This window comes from Cinclus cinclus, chromosome 6 (genome assembly GCF_963662255.1).
Source record: "Cinclus cinclus chromosome 6, bCinCin1.1, whole genome shotgun sequence".
In the NCBI taxonomy this organism is placed as follows: Eukaryota; Metazoa; Chordata; class Aves; order Passeriformes; family Cinclidae; genus Cinclus; species Cinclus cinclus.
The window spans coordinates 10,465,996-10,488,497 of record NC_085051.1 but is presented as its reverse complement, the minus strand read 5'-3'; the positions used below and the strand labels follow the sequence as shown (position 1 = coordinate 10,488,497).

The 22,502-nt window shown below is 41.6% G+C and overlaps 1 protein-coding gene across 1 annotated transcript; it reads right to left on the bottom strand.

Moving 5' to 3' along the window:
• Positions 1–51: 51 nt before the first annotated feature.
• KNL1 (kinetochore scaffold 1) lies at positions 52–22,388 on the bottom strand. The gene is given in 28 exon segments (XM_062495229.1): positions 52–1,150; positions 1,257–1,379; positions 2,479–2,597; positions 3,124–3,233; positions 3,368–3,436; positions 3,708–3,808; positions 4,295–4,396; positions 4,503–4,542; positions 4,906–4,974; positions 5,398–5,485; positions 6,246–6,362; positions 6,850–6,940; positions 7,168–7,283; positions 8,270–8,368; positions 8,509–8,576; positions 8,681–8,826; positions 9,174–13,426; positions 17,445–17,497; positions 17,830–17,867; positions 18,373–18,412; positions 18,751–18,806; positions 19,211–19,272; positions 19,475–19,534; positions 19,762–19,801; positions 20,658–20,712; positions 22,165–22,183; positions 22,186–22,301; positions 22,304–22,388. Coding segments are annotated over 28 exon segments (6,441 nt in total). The 3' UTR covers positions 52–1,044.
• Positions 22,389–22,502: the final 114 nt, after the last annotated feature.

Below are 22,502 nucleotides of genomic sequence, written 5' to 3'. Positions count from 1 at the left end.
GTTTAAATAGAGCAGCCCATAATCCCCATTCGAAAGAGGAAGAGTGATAAATCCAATCTTTATTAAACTTCCACTTTTCAAACAGATGCAAACTTTGTAAAAAGACAACATATATAAACACTAAAATACAGGAAAACATTTTTAAATTCAACATATTTTACAAGGTACAAAGATTTGCAGCTGCAGAACTGAGAGCTGGGCCAGGGTTGGTGCTTTGGCTCAGCAACACAGGGCAAGTTCCAACAGCAAGACTCACATAATACACAAAACCAAGCTCAGAGATACTCCCAAGTTTAAGTTCAGTCTCCTCACTAAAATTCCATGGCATTCCAAACCCAGAGATTGTACTGGACTAAGACAATGAATTTCAGAACTAACTTCAGCCAGAGAATCATACTGATGGGCTTTGAGGCTGTTGCATCCCAAAGTCTGTGGGCAAGCACAGGGATTTTTAGCCTTAATTCCAAAAATATTTCTGACTTTGGTGACTGGGGTTAATTGCTACAGGTTAATTGGTTAATTAATCAGATGCAGGGATACAGTGTCTGACCTGGGAGGGGTGCCAGGCAATGGATAAACACCAGATGTGGTGGGATCTGTTAAATTGTATGTGGTAGTGAAATAATGACAGCAAAAGTAAATTCTAGTGGTAATAATTTAGAGAACACTCAGCACTGCTTTGTCAAAGAGCTCTGTAAATGACAAAATTAATGGGCTATGGAAGAAGAATGTCCATGCTTGGAATGATATCCAGTCATGACTATCTATGCCAGGAACGACCACCAGTGACTGACAGAAGATAAAAGGCACCTTGAATTTACAAGGGATCTAGGCTTTTCCTTCTTCTCTTTAGACACCCCTGCTTTTGTAAAACCTGTAGCCTACACCAAGCATTCTGCTTGGTCTAAGCCACAAGGATACTAAAGAGGAAGGAATACTAGAGCTGAGTGGGTAACAGCATTCCCATTTCAGGGAGACACAGCTGGAATTTAAGACTAAATTTGCAGAACTACCCATTTTGACTGCTTCAGTCTTCCCTGTGGATCATCTGGGACCCTGGAGCAGATTCTGATGGATGGAGATGACTATTCTCTGCAGATAGTGGTGACCAGCTGGAACTCTGGAGAGAACAGCAGCAATTTCCTGCTCCCTGGGGAAGATAAAATTATCACACATGTTGGAGAGGATCCCAAGGGTTCAATCCCCCATCCCTACTTGGAAATGGAGTCACATGCAGAGGTGCTTTGTCAGCTCACCCGATATTCCCAATGTGGGTTTGGACCCTGAAGGGAAGTACAGCAGATGGATAATCATGAGAGAGAACCAGAGTCAACTCAAACTTTGCAAAAGCCACCGAAGAGGAGAACAGAAGCTTCACCCTGTGGAAACAAACACAAAGATCCATGCAAAGCAGTCATATGGGCTGCTTCCACCTTGGAATTAGTGCCAGGAGCAGACATAAGTGATGTCACTGATGCAACAAGCACAGTAACTTCTAAAGAGTTCCAGACCCACAGGAATTTAAGGAATAAGACAAAAAAAGGCCCTTTCACACTTTATCAACACTGCAGAATGCAAACCCCCAACTTCCCCCACAGAAAAAGTCAATGCACACATAATTCACAGAACCATCCAGAAATGATGGGAGAACAGAGACTAAAAATATGTTTTCTAGTTAACATAAAACATTCCCAGGAAGTTAAGGTTTTCTAATTTTTAAGTAGGACTGATTTGCCTCCAGTTCCATAGGACTTTTGGCACTCTTGCAAAGGGAGCTACAAAATTAGAATAACCTGTGGAGAAGCACCAAAGTGGGCAGAGCAAGTTAATAATTGGGCACTTCTTAATTAAAGATATGCATCGATAATAGAAGGATGAGGTGAAATTATATTTATGTTGTACCACTGGGACATGCCACAAAACTGGGAAGTAGCAAGGGAAAATGGAAAGCAAAGAAAGTAAACTTCAATTTCAGTGCCTCCCTCCTTCCACAACTGATTCTGCTTGGCTGAGGAAAACACAGGATTAAAGGAAACAAAGCCCTAAGCCACAGGTAAACTCTTGGCTCTGTTTCCTTTGCATTGCTACAGTTTGGCCTAAATATTTAAGAAAGGCAAGTCAAGCAGGAAAACAGCAAGGAAGGAGAGGCTGTCTGATAGTCATGAAATCAATGAATCCATGAACAGCCTAATTTCCATGCACTGGGACAGTACTGTGCAAGTAAATGAAAATAAATTAAATTGTTCTTAAAAATGTCTGCATAAAATATCACTCTTAAGAAAACAAAATTGAAACTATTTCAGTGTTTTGCTTCTGATTATCTAGAAACTCCCTCTTAAGGCTACTGTGGACTCCATCTTACAGAATCATGGAACATCCCAAGTCAGAAGGGACTCACACCAGGATCATCAAAGTCCAGCTCCTGGCCTTGCACAGGACACCCCAACAATCCCATCATGATTATCTGAATTTACTCACTCTGTGCCTTTGATATCTGTCTCCAGGAGATGGAATTTTGCACCCCACCTCTGCAGAAATTCCAACTCCTCTCCCAAGATTTTGCACCGATTTACCACCAAGGAGATGTCAAAGAGAGCCTGGGGGGGGGGGCAATCAGAAAATCAACATCAGCACTCAGGGGGTGACCAAGTGATGCTTGAACACACAGCTCATCCTAAAAAGTATGAAAAATAAATGTGCTTCAGCTGCTACCTCAGTTTGGATGGAAAAATGAAATTGTACAAGTATAACAAATGTACATTTTTTTGCTTTAAATTTGTCCTTTCATCTTTGTCAATGGCCATGCAGCAACACAAAAGTTTGGCTTGGCAATTTAAACCTACATTCTTCAGGAGGCAGAATGGCCTTCAGCTCAATTTTTTTTTCCCAGGCAAAAAAAAAAAAAAAAAAAAAAAATTAATAAACTTCAGCTTTTCGGACTCCTGCCTTCAGAGACAAGTATTCCCCCTCACATCTTAGAATATTCCCAAAGCAGATTTTGGTTTTCATTGCTGAAGCTTTCATGAAGATGCTTTGATTCTCAGCTCAGCTCTATTTTTTTCTATTGCAGAAAATAATAATTGGACTTTTTTTTCAGTCTTCTAAGTTTCTCTGGAATGTTACCTGGGGCAAGTAGCGCAGTGTGGGACATTTTTCCTGCCAGCTCCCCTTACTTTCAATAAACTGGAAGATGAGCTTTTGGACTAAACACGAGGAGGGTGGAGCTTGTTCCTCTGCAACACAAAAAAAAAAAAACAGAAATCTTTGAAAAGCGGTTTCCTAACGCATTAGAAGATCAAGCACACATTTAGTCTTTCCAACAAAAGATTAGCAGGGCTGCTACTTTCACAATATTCAAAAATCTCACCATCCAGGAAAGATTCAAAGTCCAGGCTAATGATGCTTCTGGATGGACATGCAGCAAAAAATTCACCATCTGAGAAAGAAAGTTAAAAAACTTCAGTTATTTCCATGCTTGATTCTGGAGTTACAGCTCTCCATCTTCAGAAACAGCCATGCATTACTTATATTTCTGAATTTTCATATGAAAAACATATTCAAAGCCACTTCTCTCAACTTACACACTGTAGTATATTTTCTATTTCCTACTTCCTTTCAGCAGATCTTTACAAATATGGGCATTTTAGGTTTCTATTCTCTAACATTGCAAATTCATAAAACACAAACCTACCCATTTTGTGACTCACCTACTGGGGGTCCAAACATGACTGTGAGTGTCACAGAATCATAAAGAAAATTAAAGACAGCTTGCTGCTCACTCCATTCCATCAGGTCCCACTCAGTGAAGCTGAAAAGGGGAAAAAAACAAACCTCACCATCACCCCAAGTTTCAACCAACCAACCAACTCAAAACAATTTCCTGAAGGACAAAATATCAGTGTATTAAATGCACTTGCAGCTCTTAACACATCACACAGCAGTGAAGTTTTCTACAGCCACAGTCTCTCATTCCAACAGAATATAAAAAAAAACCTGTTGGGAATGCAAGCATATTACTATAAATTTTATGTAAATGCCAATTTGGTGATTGAAGGAGAGGTGGATGTAGAAACCCTGAATAGAGAGTACCAATGCAAAGCTCCTGATGGAGTAACTGCCTCACATAGGGAAGTTCTCCAAGGCTTTATTGCCTACCCTAGGCTGCAAGGAGATGGGCATTCCAAGACTTCCCACACCAAATAACAAGGAAAACCAAACCCAAACACATTCATGTAGAAATATAAAGCCTCACAAACAGCTGTTAAAAAATAAAACCTGGAGGTGTTTTCCTTACTCATATTTCTTCAGGATTTCCAGGCAGGCCCTTTCATTATTCTTGAGCTTCTCCATCTCAGCCAAATTAAGCTCATCCTCAGCATCCATCTCTGACAGTTCTCTGCAAGGATAAACCAATCTCATGGGATGTGGTACAGTGGTTAAAAACAGGCTAACACTCTAAAATCTGTGTGTGCACCTGATTCTTAAATCCTCTGATATCTTACCTCAGAAGTTCCTCTTCTTGGGCTGTGATGCTTTGCAATTCTAAAGCAAAGAGAAAAAAGGGGAGAAAAGAAAAAAATTAAAGAGCAGCACAGGCAGCCCTAATTTGCTGTGCACTCACTGCTCTTATGGAGTTAAAGGTTATAATTACTGGACAATAAATTGCTGAATATGACAACCAGCACACACTCTTCAGGTAGCAAGTTCTAAATTTCCTTTTTCCAGGGAAAAAAAAACAGTCCTTTCTATTCTTTAACACCTATGTAATTAGCTATGTGCAATGCAGGAAAGAACCAGCAGTGTCTGCATCCCTCTCAGAGTTAATGCATCAGGGTGGGTTTTGAGTATCACCCTCTCCAGGTTCTAAAACACCAGACAAAAAGTGCATTCAGCTGCTTCCATTACCTTCCTGTACATTCTGCCCTCCTGCTGTTCCAGCACTGCAGCCAGCTTCCTCTTCATCCCAAAAAGAATCTGTGGGAAAGAAGTGTCAGATCTATGCAAAACTCCCAGACTCAATAATTGGAGTTACTTTTGTTTGTTTGTGGGCTCTAGAAATCTCAGCATTTCCAGGTTAACTAAATATAAATATATATATATATATATATATAAAACACCATGGAAAAGTATCTACCAAAAACCTCAATAAGTGACAATAGCAAACAAAACTTGTTTTATTGCACTGTTGTAGAGCTGCTACTGTGCAATTTGATTTCTACTCAAGGCATTGGAGAAAAAGAATTGAAACTACAGAGCAGCATTACACAGTAATGAGAAGTTCTGACTTCAGTTTGTATAAACAACCACAAACACAGAAACCTGAACTGACCTTGTAGACAGCAGCTCTGCAGAAAAAAGAGAAAGCAGCATATTGTCCACCTCTTGGGAAATACACACCTGATTCCAGAGCAACCATGGAGCTCTCTGCCTCCTTCATCCAGTCAGCCACCTTTTCTATTCTTGATTGGAGTTTCCTGTATTGCTCCTAAGATGGGAAAATTGTACTTGAGTCAGTATTTTAAAAGCTGAAATCATCTTCTGGGATCACCATGGGGCTCTTTGTTTGCTAATTAATTAAAGCAGCTAGTGAAAAGGCAACTGACAAACCGTGGGGCAATAGCCAATAACAAGAAATTACTAAATACATCTTTGATCCCTGTCACAATGCATTACTTGTGCACTTCCTTGTTACTTATCAGAGAACCCCTGAATGGTTTGGATTGGAAAGGATTTTAAAGACCATCCTATTCCAATCCCCTGCCAAGGGCAGGGACACTTTCCACTATTCCAGGTTGCTCCAAGCCCTGCCCAACCTGGCCTTGGACACTTCCAGGGATCCAGGGGCAGCCACAGCTTCTCTTGGCAAACCTGTGCCAGGGCTTTAGCACCCCCACAAGGAAGAATTTCTTCCTAAATACTTGCTACCACTACTTACCTCCTTGCTAACACTGCTATTGCTGTAGTATAAAGGGCTCATTTTTGCTGGTGTTTCCTTTAATACTCCATTTTTTCACTCTTTTAATCACCAAAACTCTTAGGCAGAAGGTTTTTACAGTGTAACTACAAGAAAGTCACTGTCCCAGTGTTATATTTGCATAAAAACAAAAGGGATTTGTATTTACAAGAAAAAAACTTCCATGAGAGTAGACACTTGTAATAATTAAGCTCCTACACATCTAAAGACAAGAAATGTGGTAGAAGTGATTTTTTTAAAGGTAACTGCCTGCATCCCTGTGGCTCCTTACCTCAGCACTCTTCAGCAGTTTCCTGTATAATGTCTCCTTCTCATTGTGAGACAAGATTTTAGCCTCCTTGGTGAAACAGGATTTCATCTTGTTCAGTTCTGCTCCAAACTTACTCAGCTGTGATGAATGGGAAATACAGAAGGGAAAGTGAATGGAAATATAATCCTTCCTGACTCTAGCTCTGCACTCAACCTCAGTGATATCCTACACCAAACTAACGATGAATTATGAAAAATACTGTGTCTCTAATCAATTTAGACTCTTTATTTTCAAGGAATAGATCTTTATTCTTGGCATTAGAATCACAGAAATCAAAATCTCTTGATCCACTTTCTCAGTTCTTGTGGGATACTTTTATAAATTATCTAGGTTTTCTGTGCAGTAACTGTGGGTCGTTTCTTTCCCCTTTAATATATTTCAAAGGACACATTTCCTTGGATTCTCCTGACACACTGGAAGTTCTCAGCAGTTTTCCATTGAGAAAATATTTTGCCTTCTTTCACCTGCTGTTATTTTGTGACCATTCTGGTTCTTATTTGAAGTGAAAAAATAAATTCACCTCACTTCTTCATTACATACAAACATTCTGTCCATGCAGCATTACCTCTTCATCAGTGCAGGTTCTCAGTACTTCCCACAAACTCCTGATCACATTCACCAGGGGCTGATCCAGGACAGTCACATGTGGTTTTAACCTGAAATATGGGGGGAAAAAATGTTGAAAATCTTGTAGCAATTTCACTGACCACATAAAGCAGTATGGTGATATTTATAAATTAATTTCTAAATCTGTAATAAACTACTGACTATATTTTTACTTTTTCTGTATGTAATGCACTAACTTTCTTCAGGCCACTTCCATGCACCCAGAGCTGAAAAGAATGGAATTACTGGCAAACTGTGTGACTGGAAAAACACTCACTCCACTATTTTCTGAGACAAGTCCTGGCAATCCTCCTCATAAATCCTCAGCTTGGGCCGGTGAACATACTGGCTGTAGATGAGATCCTCTGTAGTGGGAGGTGCACTGGCTGCACACTGAGTTAAAACACAGGAAAAGTAAGAAGAAAAAGAAAAAAAAATCCATATTTTGCAGAAATAGTAACTTACAATCATTTAAATTCTGCTTTCATGCCTTGTGCTTCCTCACCCCAGAGCACAGGCTTCCTTCTGGGATATGTGCCTCATCATTAGAGCTCAAAAAAATGAAATTAAATATTACTGAAAGTGTTCTCCCTTTTAGATAAAGACTTGAAAACATGTACATGTTATGCAGATAACAAGAGTGCTCCCCAGAAAAACAATGCTTCATTCAAAGTTATGCTTAATTCAGAATCAAAGCTCCCAAGACTTAGGGAAGCCTTGTGCAGCTTTATTCCTCAAATAAATATAAGGGGAGTATTTCAGCAAGCTGCTTGTGTAGTAAAGCCCTTAAATAATCGACATTAGTTACTTGCACTCCTTCAAATAAAGTTTTCAGGGGCTTTTGTGGGGGTGGTGCCTGCTTTTTATCAATCACTAGTCCACAGTAGCAGCGTTGTTAAGCCTGATGAATATTTAGAGACAACTCAGAGTGAAAAAATTTGTAAAGTGTAACTAAGCTGGGAGAGCATTTTAAATAAAAAAAATGGGAGGGGTTTAGAAGGCAGACTTCTGTATTTCTTCCTCGTCCTTCAGGTGAGGAAATAAGAGTAGCAATATCATGGTGAAGCATTTCTAAAGGAGAAGGGGGCAGGAGGAGCTCAGAATAGCTGCAGGCAGTAGTGGCTGATGGACACAGTGAGAAGACAGAGTGGAAAGGTCAGACAGAGGCTCTAATCCTTTCAAACTTATTGTCCTTAAAATAAATTTAAAAAGCAAGAATTAGCATATTTATCCAAGAACAATAATCCTGAACATATGGTATTTGGTGAGGAGATGGAAATCTGTTCTGGTTTTCATTTAAAGATGTCCTAATTGCTAAAAGTTAAAATCCAAACAAACACGGGAGTATTATTTAAGGTCAATTATGTTTTTCCACTCACACTGGCTGGAAGCTGGCTGTGCCGGGGCTTCTGAATCACAACATGGACTTGAAGAAGGGTAAAAAACTCCCCAACTGTGATAGCACCACTCTGAAATTTCTGTACATTTGAGAAAAAACATACAGGTAAGTCCATGTTTTAGACAGAATTCAGAAGACAGAATGCTCAGTGGTGTATAAGCACAGGAGTTTTTTTTCCTGTTAGCACAGGAAATTGCTGTCTTCTAGCCCTGTCCATACCTCCCATAAGTTTTCTTCACAAATGCTGTCTGTGAGAAGCTGGGACCCCACCTGACTGCTGCGCTGGACTGGGAAAACAAAACAGAAAAGAGGAGGCATTGGTGGGGTTAATAACATTCTTACAGGGCAAAGAACACAAGGTTTGGGACTCTCATCACAAATGGTCTCTTACTTGTTGACTCTATGTCAGCCTTCACAGAATCCAGGGAACTGCTGGTGCTGGCCTGAGGACACTCAGAGCTTTTAGCTGTGAGATTTGGAAGTTCTCCAGTTGCATCAACTTCTGCTTGGTCCTGAGGCCCAACATCAAAAGTCACCAAATATTAACAATTTTTTAAAAAATAAATTAATATAGTTACATAAAACAACCTAACTTGGATCAGTGGTTAATTGTAGCTATTCCTTGAAAGGATTAAAGGGATACTATGCAGAGATTGGTTTAAAATTGGCAAATCCCTCATTCTGCCTGTTTTGCCTGGTACAGGACTGTTGCACACACCAATCTGATTCTTCTAACTTGGCAAAACAATGAAAACCACAGGAAAATGACAGCAAATTGGTGATTATGAAAAACAAGAAAACCTACTAACAGATCCACTTACACCCCCCAAAACTTAAACCCTGGTGGTGTTCCTGTATCCTTACAGTGAGGGACCAAGCTCACCTCCAAGTCTTGAGAGACCCCAGCATCAACATGTTGATCCCTCTTGGCCTTCTTGGGGCTTTGAAGATCCTCCTCAGTTTGTCCTAAAGCTCTTTTCATGTTGCAAGTTTTTGTCTCTTCAAAAGGATCCTTTCCAGAGTGGGGGGTTTGGTTTTTATTTTTATCATCCCAAGCGTTTTCCATGAGCTCGGAGCTGACAGATTCATTGGAATCCATTTCCTCCAGGCACACAGGGAGAAATTCTTCTGCTATGAACTGAAAAGGACTGAAGTTCTGCCTTCTGGACTTGTTACCTGGGGTTTCACTGGTGTTTGCTGGAGCTGGGGCTTCTACTTTGTCTGACTTTGTATTTACATCTTGTGCATGGGTAACACGCTGCCTCTTGTTTGGTAATTTAGGCTGGAATATACCCAGAGGGATATTTATTCCTGGATATTTATCCTTAGGTGCCATTCCTATGGGATCAGCTCCAGATTCCAGAGCTGTGTTCTCCTGCTTTTTGGCATCACAGAAGTTATTTGCTTCACTGACAGTGTTTTTTCCCAATCTCAGGGCATCCTCTGGCTGAGCTGAAGAACTGGGAAACTGGTCAGAAGAAGCAGTTTTGGAAACAAAAACAGATTTCCTTGTAATATCTATCAGTTTTGAACAAACACCTAAAATACCTGAAGCTGCTGGTGCAAGAGTGGGATGTGTCTGACTCCCTGAACTGTCACTGATCAAAGGTTGTTCAGAGTTTATTTGAAAGTCTTTTGGAGCCACCTCCCCTTCAGCTGACAGCTCCTCATTTTCCTTGGATTCCTTGTTAGCAGCTGGAATGAGGTTTGCTCCAGCCGAGCCCAAATCTGGATCTCCACATGGAGGTGAATCCTCTTCCACAAGCTGATTTCTCTGAGTATTAGGGGTATCTGGATGATCCTTCCTAGGATCTGATCCCTGCATGGGAAAGGCAACACAGGATCCCAAACTGCCACTTTCCTCCCTGTGATCCACAGGCCCCTTGCTTGGGAACTCCAAAGATACTCCCTTGGATTGCAGTTTTTCTGGTGGTGTGAGATCCTGCTCCCTGCTTACAGGGACAGAATTATCTGTGGGAAGGCCATGATCCTGTGGTGCCCCCACATCCACAGGACTTTCTTGAAGGGAGACAGAATAAACAGAATGTGGTGCTCTGCCACTGGGGACCTGGGTAGCTCCTTTCTCACTAGGAAATGCTGAGTCTGACAAAGCAGAAGAGGAAATGCTGGGCTTATCCTTAGGTTCTGTTGCATACTGTGAGGAATCCATTTCACCTCTGCAGGGCACCAACCCCCCATGCACATGCTGTGGTGGCTGTTGGGTGTTTGTGTGGGGCACCTGCTGGGCCTCAAACCCATGGATATTCTTACTGACAGCAACAGTGTGGGACGCAGTGATGTCCATGTCCTCCTGGCCGTGGGCAAACACGATGGTTTTGTCAGCAGGAACAGCTAGGATGGGCTGTCTGTGCTGTGCTGGGTGAGTCGTGGTGATCTCCATATCCTCAGCTGGAGCAAAACTGATGGTTCTGCCACCTGCAGCCTCCTGCCCACCCTGCTCCACCGGCGTTGTTACTGTGGCCCCTTTTTCTAAGGACGTTGTTTCATTTCCACCTTGACCAAAGCATCCAGGTGCTGCTTTGTTTTGTGACAAAATGTCGATGGTGTGATCTGGAACCACCACTACACAACTGCCAATCGTGTCCACGTTTTTACTGTGGAGAAACACAACAGAGTTTTCTCCAAGGAAAGGCAACTGGGAACTTCCCTTGGGTGCCTCAGATGTCCTGGCCCACACTGGTTCTTCCACACCCCTCTGGAGCAGCCCATGAGCTGAGGGAGGAGTTTTTAAATCCTCTCTTGAAGAACCTGTTTTACCCATGGAAAGATGTCTGTCAGAGTCTCCATGGATTGGCAATATTTTGCTTAGTGCCCTCACAGGCTGGAGTTTCTCCTGCCTCTCTGAGTTTTGGCTATCTGCATTTATTCCTACTGCTGTCCCAAATTGTTGATTTCCTCTCATTCCAGAGGGAGCAGGATTGTTACTGAAAGAAAATGAATGACTTGAAGGCAAAGCAGTAACAATTTTCTTATCGGTGTTCATTTTCAAGTCCTCACATTCCATTGCTGCAGTTTGAATCACAATATCCACACCACGACGACTGGAAAATGGGAAGGGCTGCTTGGATAGTGCAGTGTTTTGATTATAATTATTGGATTCTTGTTCAGTGTTAATAGGAGCAATCTCAAAAGCAACAGGATGAGCTTTGGTTATGTCCATGCTTTGATCACCTAAAAACACACCTGTTGTGTCATTTGTGCAGAAATCTGAAAGGCTTGGAAGGTTTTTTTCCAGAGGTTGTGATACAACTCCTTGGCTTTGCAAAGACAGGGATGCACTGGTGTTAGTGACAACATTCTCAGGGACTCCTCTGTTTTGCTCTTGTAACAAACACATGTTCTTGGCACAGGAACTCAGTCCACTTGCCTGGAAGTTGGTTTTTCCAAGCTTCTTATCGACCATTATCATCCTAATATCTTGAGCATTCCTTTCCATAGCCTGGCTCTTTTTAATATTCCCATCAATACTCCTCACTTCAACATTTTCCTTGTCCATATCTACAGAATATGCAGACATGTCACCCCGAGTGACATTTTTGTTCTGATTCTGTCTTGGAATGATTTTACAGGTCATTTGTTTTGGTTCTGCTGTTATCCCACTGCTTTGACCATCAAAGAAAACAGTGTGGCATCTTGTTATTTCCATTTCTTCCTGCTCAGTTACATTGGAAGACATGGATCTGTTACCCAGGAAATGAGGTTTGCAGGTGACAGAGGTAAACACTGCTGTGGGATGTTCATTATCAACACTCATTCCACCATCCTTAACATAGGTTTTAGCCAAGTCCATGTCTTCTCCTGCAAATATTACTGTCTTCTCACCTGAAAAAACAACCTGGGAGTTTGCAGAGGGATCAAACCTGCTCTTCTGAACACCACCAGCCACCAAATGAGTATGTGAGCCAAATCCAGTGCTGGCTGCAGCAGGACCACAAGCTTGGGACACATTCTCCACATGTCCACCCGAGGCTGAAGACAGCTCAAGTGCACTGATTTTACAGGGCCCAGCAGCAGGATTATCTCCAGGTGCCAGACCCTTTGGGATGTCGCCACACGCCGGGGATCTGCTCCCTGCGAGCAGAGGGTTGGTACTCACTGGCTTTTCACAGGTTTTATGGCATGAACTGTCCTTTTCCGTGGTACTGACCATATAGGTGATGTCTGTGTAATTTCCAGTCATTTCCATGTCATCACACTTGGAAAACACAATAGTTTTGTCTCCTCTGAAGACAGTCTCAGACGAAACAGATCCCTGGATGCCAGACAATGCCCTGGCCTCCTGCTTCCCAGTTCGCAGCACTGGGGGGTCTCCTCTGCCTTCAGCACTTGCAGTTTTACTGTCTGCACAAAGCTGAGGGTCCTGCTGAACATTTAAGTTGTGATTAGATGCTCTCCTGAACACAGAACTATCTGACTCTGTGGGTGGGAAATCCTTTGGGAAGTTGAGACTTTGGTTCCCCACAGTGGAGAGGGCAAAGGACACTTTTGCAGTGTGACTGGTGGTCACGTCCATGCCCTCATCTGCAAACGCCTTGGTGACATCTGCACACTCCCACTGTTCTGGTGGAACCTCGCTGATGCCAGGGAATGGAATTTTAACATCAGCTGCCTCACATTTTGTCATCTCCATCCCACCTTCTCGGCCTCGGAACACTTTGGTCACATTGCAGGTGTCTGCAGGCTCATGGGAATAATCAAATTCCCCAGACAGTCCTGTCACATCTCCTGAGCCTTGGGAAGGGACACAGCTAACATTGTCCTTGTTAGGTCCCTCAGCAGGATTGTTTGACTTCAGTCTCAGCAGAAATTCACCAAAATCTATTTTTTTCACAGCAGTGGCTTCTTCCTTCTGTTCCAAAGACGGGTCTGGATGGTTTGTGGGGTCAGAGAACAAATTCAGCTCCTTGCTGGTTTCTGCCTTCCCCTGGCTGGAGTTGAGCTTAGCCAGGAAGGAGGTGAAATCTATTTTCTCAGTTCTGTCAGGCTGCTGGGCTCTGAGGTTCCGTGAGATCACAGCTGTGTGACTGGCTGTCATCTCCATCTCGTTCTCCTCTGAGAAGAGGAGGGTGGTGTCCATCCTGTCCATCCTTGGAGCCACAGGGTCCACCTCATGCCACTGAAAAACAACAACAACAACAACAAAAAGAGAATTCAGTGACTGGCACTTAAAACAAATGATCAATGATTTATTCTATTTAAAACAGAAGTCAGCAAATGTTGACTAATATAAAGTCCTAAGGTCTTAGCTCTGTAAGTCTTTAAAAAAAACCAAAACAAACAACAACCTGTTAATTTCAGGCCTGACAAACAGCAACATATTTGAGGACAGGACAATGACTAAATTATGCAAATATATTTGAATGGCTTTTAATGAAACAATATGTCATCTTACACTTCAGATCTAGCCACACCTTAGCAAGCAAAGACCAGTTACTTATGGAGACTTATGGATCATTATTTTCTGTTTCTCTACAACATGATTTCCACCTTTTATTTCCATCAGTTTATTGTCCACCTGCCCCAAAGCAGCAGCACCATGCTGGATGTTTCAAAAGACTTTCCCCCCATTGATAAGGAAGATTTTAGTTTCTTTAACAGAAAGCACTTACAGTTTTATACCTGTGGGGGGAAATTGTAATGAGATATATTGCATCAAACACATTACTAGATGATAAATTGTCTATGCCTGGTGAGTTATCACAATGCTTACTCTCCAAAAACTACTGGTTTATGGAACTGCTCAAAGCCCATTGTATAAGAAAGAGAACTGGAAAATTTACAGAAGTTTGTAATCAGTGTTGGCCACTTTACACACTGGAAGATCAAGAAAAGTGGCCTAAGGATGGAACCTTGCAATATAATATATATCACAAATTAATGTTGTTTTGTAGAATGGAAAAATAAGTGGGATGAAATTCCTTGTACACTTGAAAAGGACAAGAAAGGCAAAGGGTTGAAAGAGGTGTTGCTTTGTGTGCAGCATGGGACAGAGGTGCTTAAAGTGCAGGTGAGAACAGGGGGAGGATGATTTAGAGCTGATGGTTGCTCTGTGACAAAGAATAAAGGGGGTGAATCATTAATCACAGGGAATATGGTCAGACACAGAAGCAAGTCTTGGAAAAGTGACTGGAACAGCAAGAACATTTCAGGGGACCGGAGGATTGTGGTCAAACTGCAGGACACACTAGAAGGCAGCAAGGAGATGTTGGGGGAGATGCCAGGGAAGTTCTGATGGCTCCCCTCCAGCAGGTGGTTGGGAATTATGGTCCAGTTTAAATAAAAATAAAAACAATTTTTTTTTTAACAGTGGATTTAATGCCATGGAGAAAGGTGGTAGGAGTTTAAAGGGAAAATCCAGACAGAGTAGCTAAAGTGTTTGAAACCATAATAAGGAGTCAGGACCCCCCCTTCAGACAGAAACAATTGGTTGGTTATTACAATAATTGGTGACTAAAGTATACTTCAGTAATTTGTATTAACTAGTGGCTGAAGTATATCTGGCAATTTGTATTGTGATAATTAGTGTCTGAAATGTATTTGGCACTTTGTGTTGTGATAGTTGATAGCTGAAATGTATTTGGTAATTAGTAAAGAAAAGTGATATTGGAAAAGGGACTGTCCCCAAGCCAGGCAAATCAAACAAAGAACCTAAACCAGGTTCTTCAAGCTATCAAGCCCTTAAGTGAAAATGAAAAAATCCCTAAAGGAAGCAGGGAAATCACCCTCAGCTGAGCCCTGGTTACATTATTGCTGGCAACAAAAGGGTAAATTTTTTAATTGATACAGAAACAACTTACTCAGTACTGAACATGTGCAGAGGAAAGCTTAGAGCCTGTAAGTGTTGTGGGTGCAACAGGGAGGAAAGAGAACAGGTCTTTTTTGCAACGATTACTATTTAAATTAATAAAACAGTAGGGGGGAATACCAATATGTATACTCCTGAATACTCAATCCCCTTGTTGGGAAAAGCATTCATTGGAAAGATTGGATGTTCAAATAACTTTCTAGGATGGGGAAATGCAAATTGAAACACCAGAATCAAAAACCATCAAGGCAAAGATTTTTATATTACAGGAATCACAAGAAAGTTGGATGAAATCCCAGAGGAGGCAGAGAATGTTCTAACCCTGTTGGTATGGGTGACTGAGATGCCTGGATGACCAAAGGTGGCCAAACTGGTGGGGATTACTCTCAAACCTGAAGCCAGACTGGTGAAGCAAAACCAGTATCCTATTAAGTTTGGGGCAAGGAGAATTTGGAGAGACTTATATAAAAAAATTATAATATTGAAAGGATATGAATTAGAATATAACACCATATAACAGAATATTATCAGTTATAGATTAGTAAAAGATTTAAGGGCCATTAATGTAAAGCTCCTGATATTCATCCAGTGGCAGCTGATCTGTACACACTCTTGACAGCACAGAAAACTGGAAAGTTTTCTGCCAGCAATCAAGACTGAAAGTAAGTGGCTCAATGCTGCTCTAAGTCTGCTACATTTCTTAGAACAATCTGAATAAAGGGTGTCTAAGAAAATGGCACAAACAAGCAAAGAAGCAGTAATATATTTTAGTTTTGAGGTTTTGCAGGAAAAAAAAAAAAAAGAAGCTTGGGAAGCAAAATGTTGAATGTCTGGGAACAAAAACCAAATCAGGACAGGCAAGCAGCCCCACCACTGGAAGCTACAGAAAATCCCAGCAAGTGATTAGTAAACTCGTGTAGGTGAGTAATTGTACCTCCAAATTAATGTACAACAGAACTCAAACCATCAAGAAACACTTCAGGAAACAGAAAATATAGTAACTAATTTATAAAGGAATATAGTAAGCACAAAGATGACAAATTAAGATCAGTTACTGAAAAATAAGTAATTTGCTTTGAAAAATAATCTCAAGGAAGGAAGACCACCTCCAAGGCTAGTAAAACAGAGGAATTCACCAGGTAATTAATTCATCAGGTAATTATTGTCAAACTGAATTTGCAGAGCTGCCCAGGCAGAATGAGGGGCTGGTACATTTTAGTATTTTGGTAATTTCCCTAGATGGCCAGCAACTTTTCCCTGCTGAACCAACAAGGCAAGGGAAGCCTCAAAATTTTACTGAAATTAATATAGTAGTACTAAAATTAACTCTTTTAAGTTTTAAAAGGTACATTGTTACCAACAAATTATTGGCACTGGCTTGTACCTCCTTTCAAATCAGAAGATCCAGTGTTCATCAGAACCTGGAGTTTTGGACCAACCCAGAGAAGTGGCAGGGACCATATCAAGTGCCCCTGGTGACCTACACTGCACTCAAGAGTGGAAAGAATTGAACCCTGAGTTCATCACATACAGATAAAAAGAAGCAACCACACATTAAACACAGCACAGACAAGATCTAGATTAAAATTATAAATAATTACATATTTATAATAATAGAAACTATATTCTTAATTTCTGGGAAGGAAAATGTAGTCTTAAAATTAGAGCAAGATTTTGGCAAATGACAGAATGTAACTTCTATAACATGTGGGACCTTACCAAACAGATTAGCTTTAAAGCTATTACTGTTACACAAACATGGAATGTCTGCTTATTTGAATTTAAACAACAATACTTGTTGTGTGCACATTCCAAACGTGACTGCTAAATCAGATGATCAAATAAGATAAGAACTGGTTGCTGCATCTAGCAGAGAATTAAGGGCAGAATTAGAAAGTAACTAGTTAAATAAAATATTTTAAAACTTTGTATTTTGTCTCACTGGTTAGTTTGCCTTACTTTTGCAAAATATAATTGCGATCATACGAATAATTGTGATTATTATACTTGCCTTAAAAGCTTATATTAGTAAAAAAAGTAAGTGAGGCTTATGAAGGCTTGCAAAGAAAATAAGAATGGAGGAACTAGAACTATAACTGATAAGTTATAAAGGAATTTCATAAGCCAGAGTTATTTATGTTGCAATCTAATGCCTATCAGATTAGGACACACTTCAAAATATAGAATATTCACTTTCGAGAGAATTTTATGTGAATACAAAGGCTTAATATTTAGGCAGTTAACATTTTCAATCTTTACTACACAAATTCTTGTGATGTCTTTTGGACACTGGTATTTTAAGCACCAAAAAATTAAAGCCTCCACATACCTCAGTCTGCTGCCCCACAGCCTGGATGGGGGCATGAAGCAAAGTGTTCATCCCTGTGGAAAGAAAGGAAATACTCCAGTTTTTGTGCTGTTTGCTTATTATTTTATGCACTGAGCTGAAGCTCGTTGTGCTGAATAAATAAATACAATTAAACCCAAATATATTCTGAAAAATATTTTCATTGCTCCTTTCAACACCTGAAAGGGCCACCCCAGACTTCCATAACAGGATTGTTGTAAAACAACTTCAAGGGACAAAGCCTATCCAGAGAGAACTCTCCCAGGGCAAGGAGACTGCTCTAGGCACATTAAAATTTCTCAAAAATATTCAATGGCTTAAAAAAACCCCAGAATAATTTAGTTATTAAATCTCTTTTCAAACTCACCAGTGATCTCGCATGGAACAGTCCCATGGTCTTCATTCCTACAAAAGGTGAGATTGAGTTTGTTAAAAGGTTTCAAAGGGAAGCCTTGATCAATAAACTGAAGAGAGAGAGAATTGTGTTGCACAGAATTCCATGGCACAGCTCATATGGGTCTGGGCAGCAGATATCAGACACTGCTTATTTGTCTTCAATATATTCTAATTTGAGTCACAATCTTGTTTTTCCCATGAAATTAATCTTTTATGCCACAAACCACTGTTCAACACACAGCTGTTTAATTTTAGCTCCTTTAATTTTTAAAGGACAAGAAAAGATTAATCCTTTATTTTTCATAGAATCTATGGTTCTATGAAATTCCTCTTCTCACATACAATGTGTCTTGTCTGTTATTTTACCACCAAGTGATTTTAATTTTACAGATCCCACCACTGTGTTTTATCTACAAGAACTTTGAGGCCAGACTAATACTTTACCTTTTTCTGAGGAAAATGTTTGGAAATAAACATTGAATAACAACAAATATCTAGCAGACATGATACTTACTGATTAGTCAAGGTATCATCCTTCTCATCTGCTGAACACCCTAAAAATAAGAAAATGACAACATTACAATGTGAGAAGCATGACTGCATTTGTACTTGATTATCTAAAAGCTTTTTCCCACCCCACACGATTTTGACTCAATAAAACATTGAGACAAGAGTGAAGTGCACAGAAAACAATGTTCTGAAGTTCTCACTCTTGATGTGTCTTCTCATGGCAAAAACTCTTGTGACCAAGGACTTTTCAGCCAGGCCAGGAAAAAGAGCTGATCACGCTGTCCCTTTTCCAAAAGGAAAAGTTCTGATTTCTTAAATTCAAGCTAAAATCTTGATGCTAATAGTCTGAGAAATCTTACAGGAAAATAAAAAGGAGTTTTACCTGTATTTTGTGTCTCTGATGTGCTGTTCTTAAGATCTCGCTGGAAGACTCTGCAGCTAAGAACAAAACCACCATTTTTAAAAACACGAAAACATCTCTAAAAGCAAATTAAAATAAAATTCAGCATTAATGTAAATCTTTTCTACATGTTTTTAAACGAGGTGTCAAAAAGCCAGAAGTGCACTGAACCCAGCTGTATTTTTCAGCTAGAAGATCCCATTATGACATTTAGGATGTGTGAATGGAAAACAAAAATTCCTAACTCTATTAATTTCACTGAACTGGGCTTTTTTTCAGCCAGGAAGAGAAAATGAATAATGGCTCTCAGGGTTCAACAATCTTCCTGCTGCTTGCAGTCATTTGGGATTGCTCAGTGAGGACACTTCCAGGGGGAAGAATTATTCCCTGCAATTTTTTGGCTAAGGAAGGGATGGAGGTGTGCACCCTTCAGCTCCCTCACTTGATGGTGTTGGCGAAGCTGACCCTGCGCGAGCTCCTCCTGCGTCTCTCCATGTGGATGTCCTGCCAAAAAAAAAAAAAAACCAAAAAAAAAAAACCACAACAGGTTTGCACAGCTGTCCAAGAAATACAAAACCAAACAAAAGTGGTGTGTTGATTCTGTTATCAAAAATGGTGCATTAAAAGCACTGGTGTTATTCAAGTGACACGGTTTAATCAGCAAAACACTGAGGAGGATTGGCAGGAAAGGGCTTGATAGACCTACCTGGGTCATTTCATTCCCATTTCCCAGGTCATCCAGAGGATTTCGTGGAGCCTTTAAAATCTGAAAGAAAATACAATAGCTGAGAGTTCAGCTGCAGATCCAAGAGCTGGTTTCTTGGCTGAAGAGAGTTTCTAAGAGCCAGCAGTGCACCAGTCAATCCTCCCAGTGTAACAGGCTCTTTTGGAATGCTTTTCTTCAACTCCCAGGAGCAAGCAAGCTCCTCTCTCAGCTTCCCTTGGCTCCTTTCCCCCTTCACATAATTTCAAGGAATCCTGTAAGTTACTTACAGAAGACAGTCGCTTCCCTCTGATGTGCTCAGTGTTATCACTGCAGGGGAAAAGGGAAACAGGTATCAATGCCTGAAGTGTTTATCTTTCATGTATTCTGCATGTATTTGTAGTTCTGTAGACACTTAAATGCCTCAGTGTTAACTCCCAGTACTTTCCCACCTTTCCTTCCCACAGTGAACAGGCACTTATTGACACATTCCTAAATTTTATTTTAGTCTTGCCTATTACTTCTCCAAGGACATTTAATTTTCCACCACATAATCAGTGGCACAATAAAGGTAGGGGAGGAGGGCAGAAGCCAGGGGGAGATTACCAAACCAACTGCTCCTCTCATTGGACAATACTGGTCAGATATTCTAATTGCCCAATCCCATCAGTTGTAAGGATCTAATTTGAAGTGCTGTTTTTTCACCATATTATGTACCTGAAGGCTTTAAAGTAAAGGTCTGCTTTTATATTACCATTATATAGCCTGGAAAAGTTTGTGTTCTATTTCCAGGCATCAGTATGAAGGCACAAAATTGCACTAAGTGCACGTTTCCTGAACAGTCCTACCATGATTTTGAGGTTAATAAATTGATTTCTCTGTTATTTTTTCAAGTGTGAAATTAAATAAACAATGTGCTTGGAACAGATTGATCATTTCAGCACTGGTTCCCAGAATAAGCTTTGGAAAACTCAGCAAACTGCTCCCCCAAACCCATCGTCAGTTCGTCTCCTGACAATACATCACTAGAAAATCCCCTCACCACACACGAAAGAAACTCCCTGGCCTTCTCCACAATGGAAAACACATTTAGTTCAAGAGATGTTGAAGTGCATTACGAAAAGTTTTGTCTCTAATAAGGGCAATATCTATACCACAGTAAAAGTCTTAGAGGGTTTCAACTCACTTCTCCATGTTAGGGTCTGTGTAAATCTTGTCCATTGATGAAGGATGTGCTTTTCCTATAGAATACAGCACCAAAATTCAAAACCATTAATAAGCCTCAGTAGGAAAACTGCATAAACCCACAACTGGCTATGAACTTTTGATGCTGGTTTTTTTTTTTCCTCTCCATCCTTCTCTAGTCACAGAAATGCTCTGGAGTACAACAGGACTCTCAAGTTGATGTTCTCCTGTTATATTCACATTAGACATGGATTTCCTATTGAAGATCATATTAGAAAACAGCTGTGCTAACAATTTAACTACTACCGGTTAAATTTAAGATTATGGTAAATGTTGGGAAATAAATGAGATCAAACCTTATCCAAGACAATGTTTACTCTGTCACATACAAGACATTTTCCCTCTCGCTCTAAACTGAATTTCTGATACTTCAGCTTGTGCCTCTTGCCTCCTGCTCCTTCTCTAGATACAACCAGAAGAGCATGGCTCAATTTTCTTAAAACCCTCCTGAAAGGAATAAGAGGAATGTGCTTTTACAAACTACGAGTCTGCCTAAGCCATGGACTGATACCCGCGTTAAGCAACAGAGTGCTACTTACATTGACACAAATTGTTGCTGATCCAAGGCCCTGCTAAATTCCTGCACTCAGAGAAAAAAAGAACAAAGATACAAAGAAAAAGAAGGGACAGGGGGGTGCACATTAGAAGAGGATCTGTATCAGGCAATTCGGGAAGCCTGTATCTCTCAAGCACCTCAGCCAATGGGGAAAGGTAAAAATAGGATAAAAAGGAGGCTGCACCCCCCCAGCAATTTGAGACACCTCATGGAAAATGCCCCATGGCCTCTCCCTTTATTCATGAATAAAGCTACGAGACTCCTCTGTCTCCTTGTTGGACATAAAGCTCCGGCGTCATTAATTACTTTTCCCAATACAGGGACCAATTTCTTCCCAAATTTCCCATCTAAACCCACTCTCGGTCAGACCGAACACACGAAGAAGGGAGGGACAGGGAAGATCTGTAGGAGATAAGCTTGGAGCTATAAAAGCCCTGATCACTCTGCTACTGGGGATATTGATCCGAAATTCACTTCCCAAGCACCTTCCTCAACTGTTCTTCTCTAATCCTGCTCGGAAGTCCTCCACAATCCTTGAGGGACGAGCTGCTGAAGAGCTCCCGGTTTTATCCCCATCGATCACAAACCCCGCACTAATCGCCCCTGTTATTAATTACGCCACATTAACACCTTCCCCACACATTAATTACCTCGGGTCGATCCGCACCACCCTTACCGGGGGGTTCCCCACACGTTCCGCGCCCACCGCAGGTGGCACCGCCTCAGCCTTCTTTCCATCTAGCCGATCCCGAGGCCACTCCCGGGGCAGCACCGACCTTCTCCTCCCGCCTTCTCCCGCGCTCCCGCCCCGGGCCCCGGCAATGGCCGCCGCCGCTCCCGCGCTGCCCCGGCGCCGCCTCCTCCTCCGTGGGGGTCCCCCGGCCGTTCTTACCTCCCGCTCGGGGCCCCCCCCGCTCCCGAATCCCGGTTTCCGGATCCCTGGTCCCGGCTCCCGCTCCCCGGCCGCCGCCGCCCCGTTCAAATCCAACCGACCGCCCCGCGCCCGTGACGACACATTGGCGCCGTACAGGATGGCTGCCCACGGCTCCGTACAACATGGCGCCCTCTTCTGCCGTACAACGTGGCGGCCTCCGCGGGTCGCTCCGCTGCTGCCATTTCGGCGTCTCCCGCGGTCCGCGCGCCCGCAGCAGCGGTGATGGGGACGGCGCGGTACTGCACGGCCTCCGTGGGGTGCTCGGTCGCGGCGCGGTGGTTTCGCTCCGCGCTGTG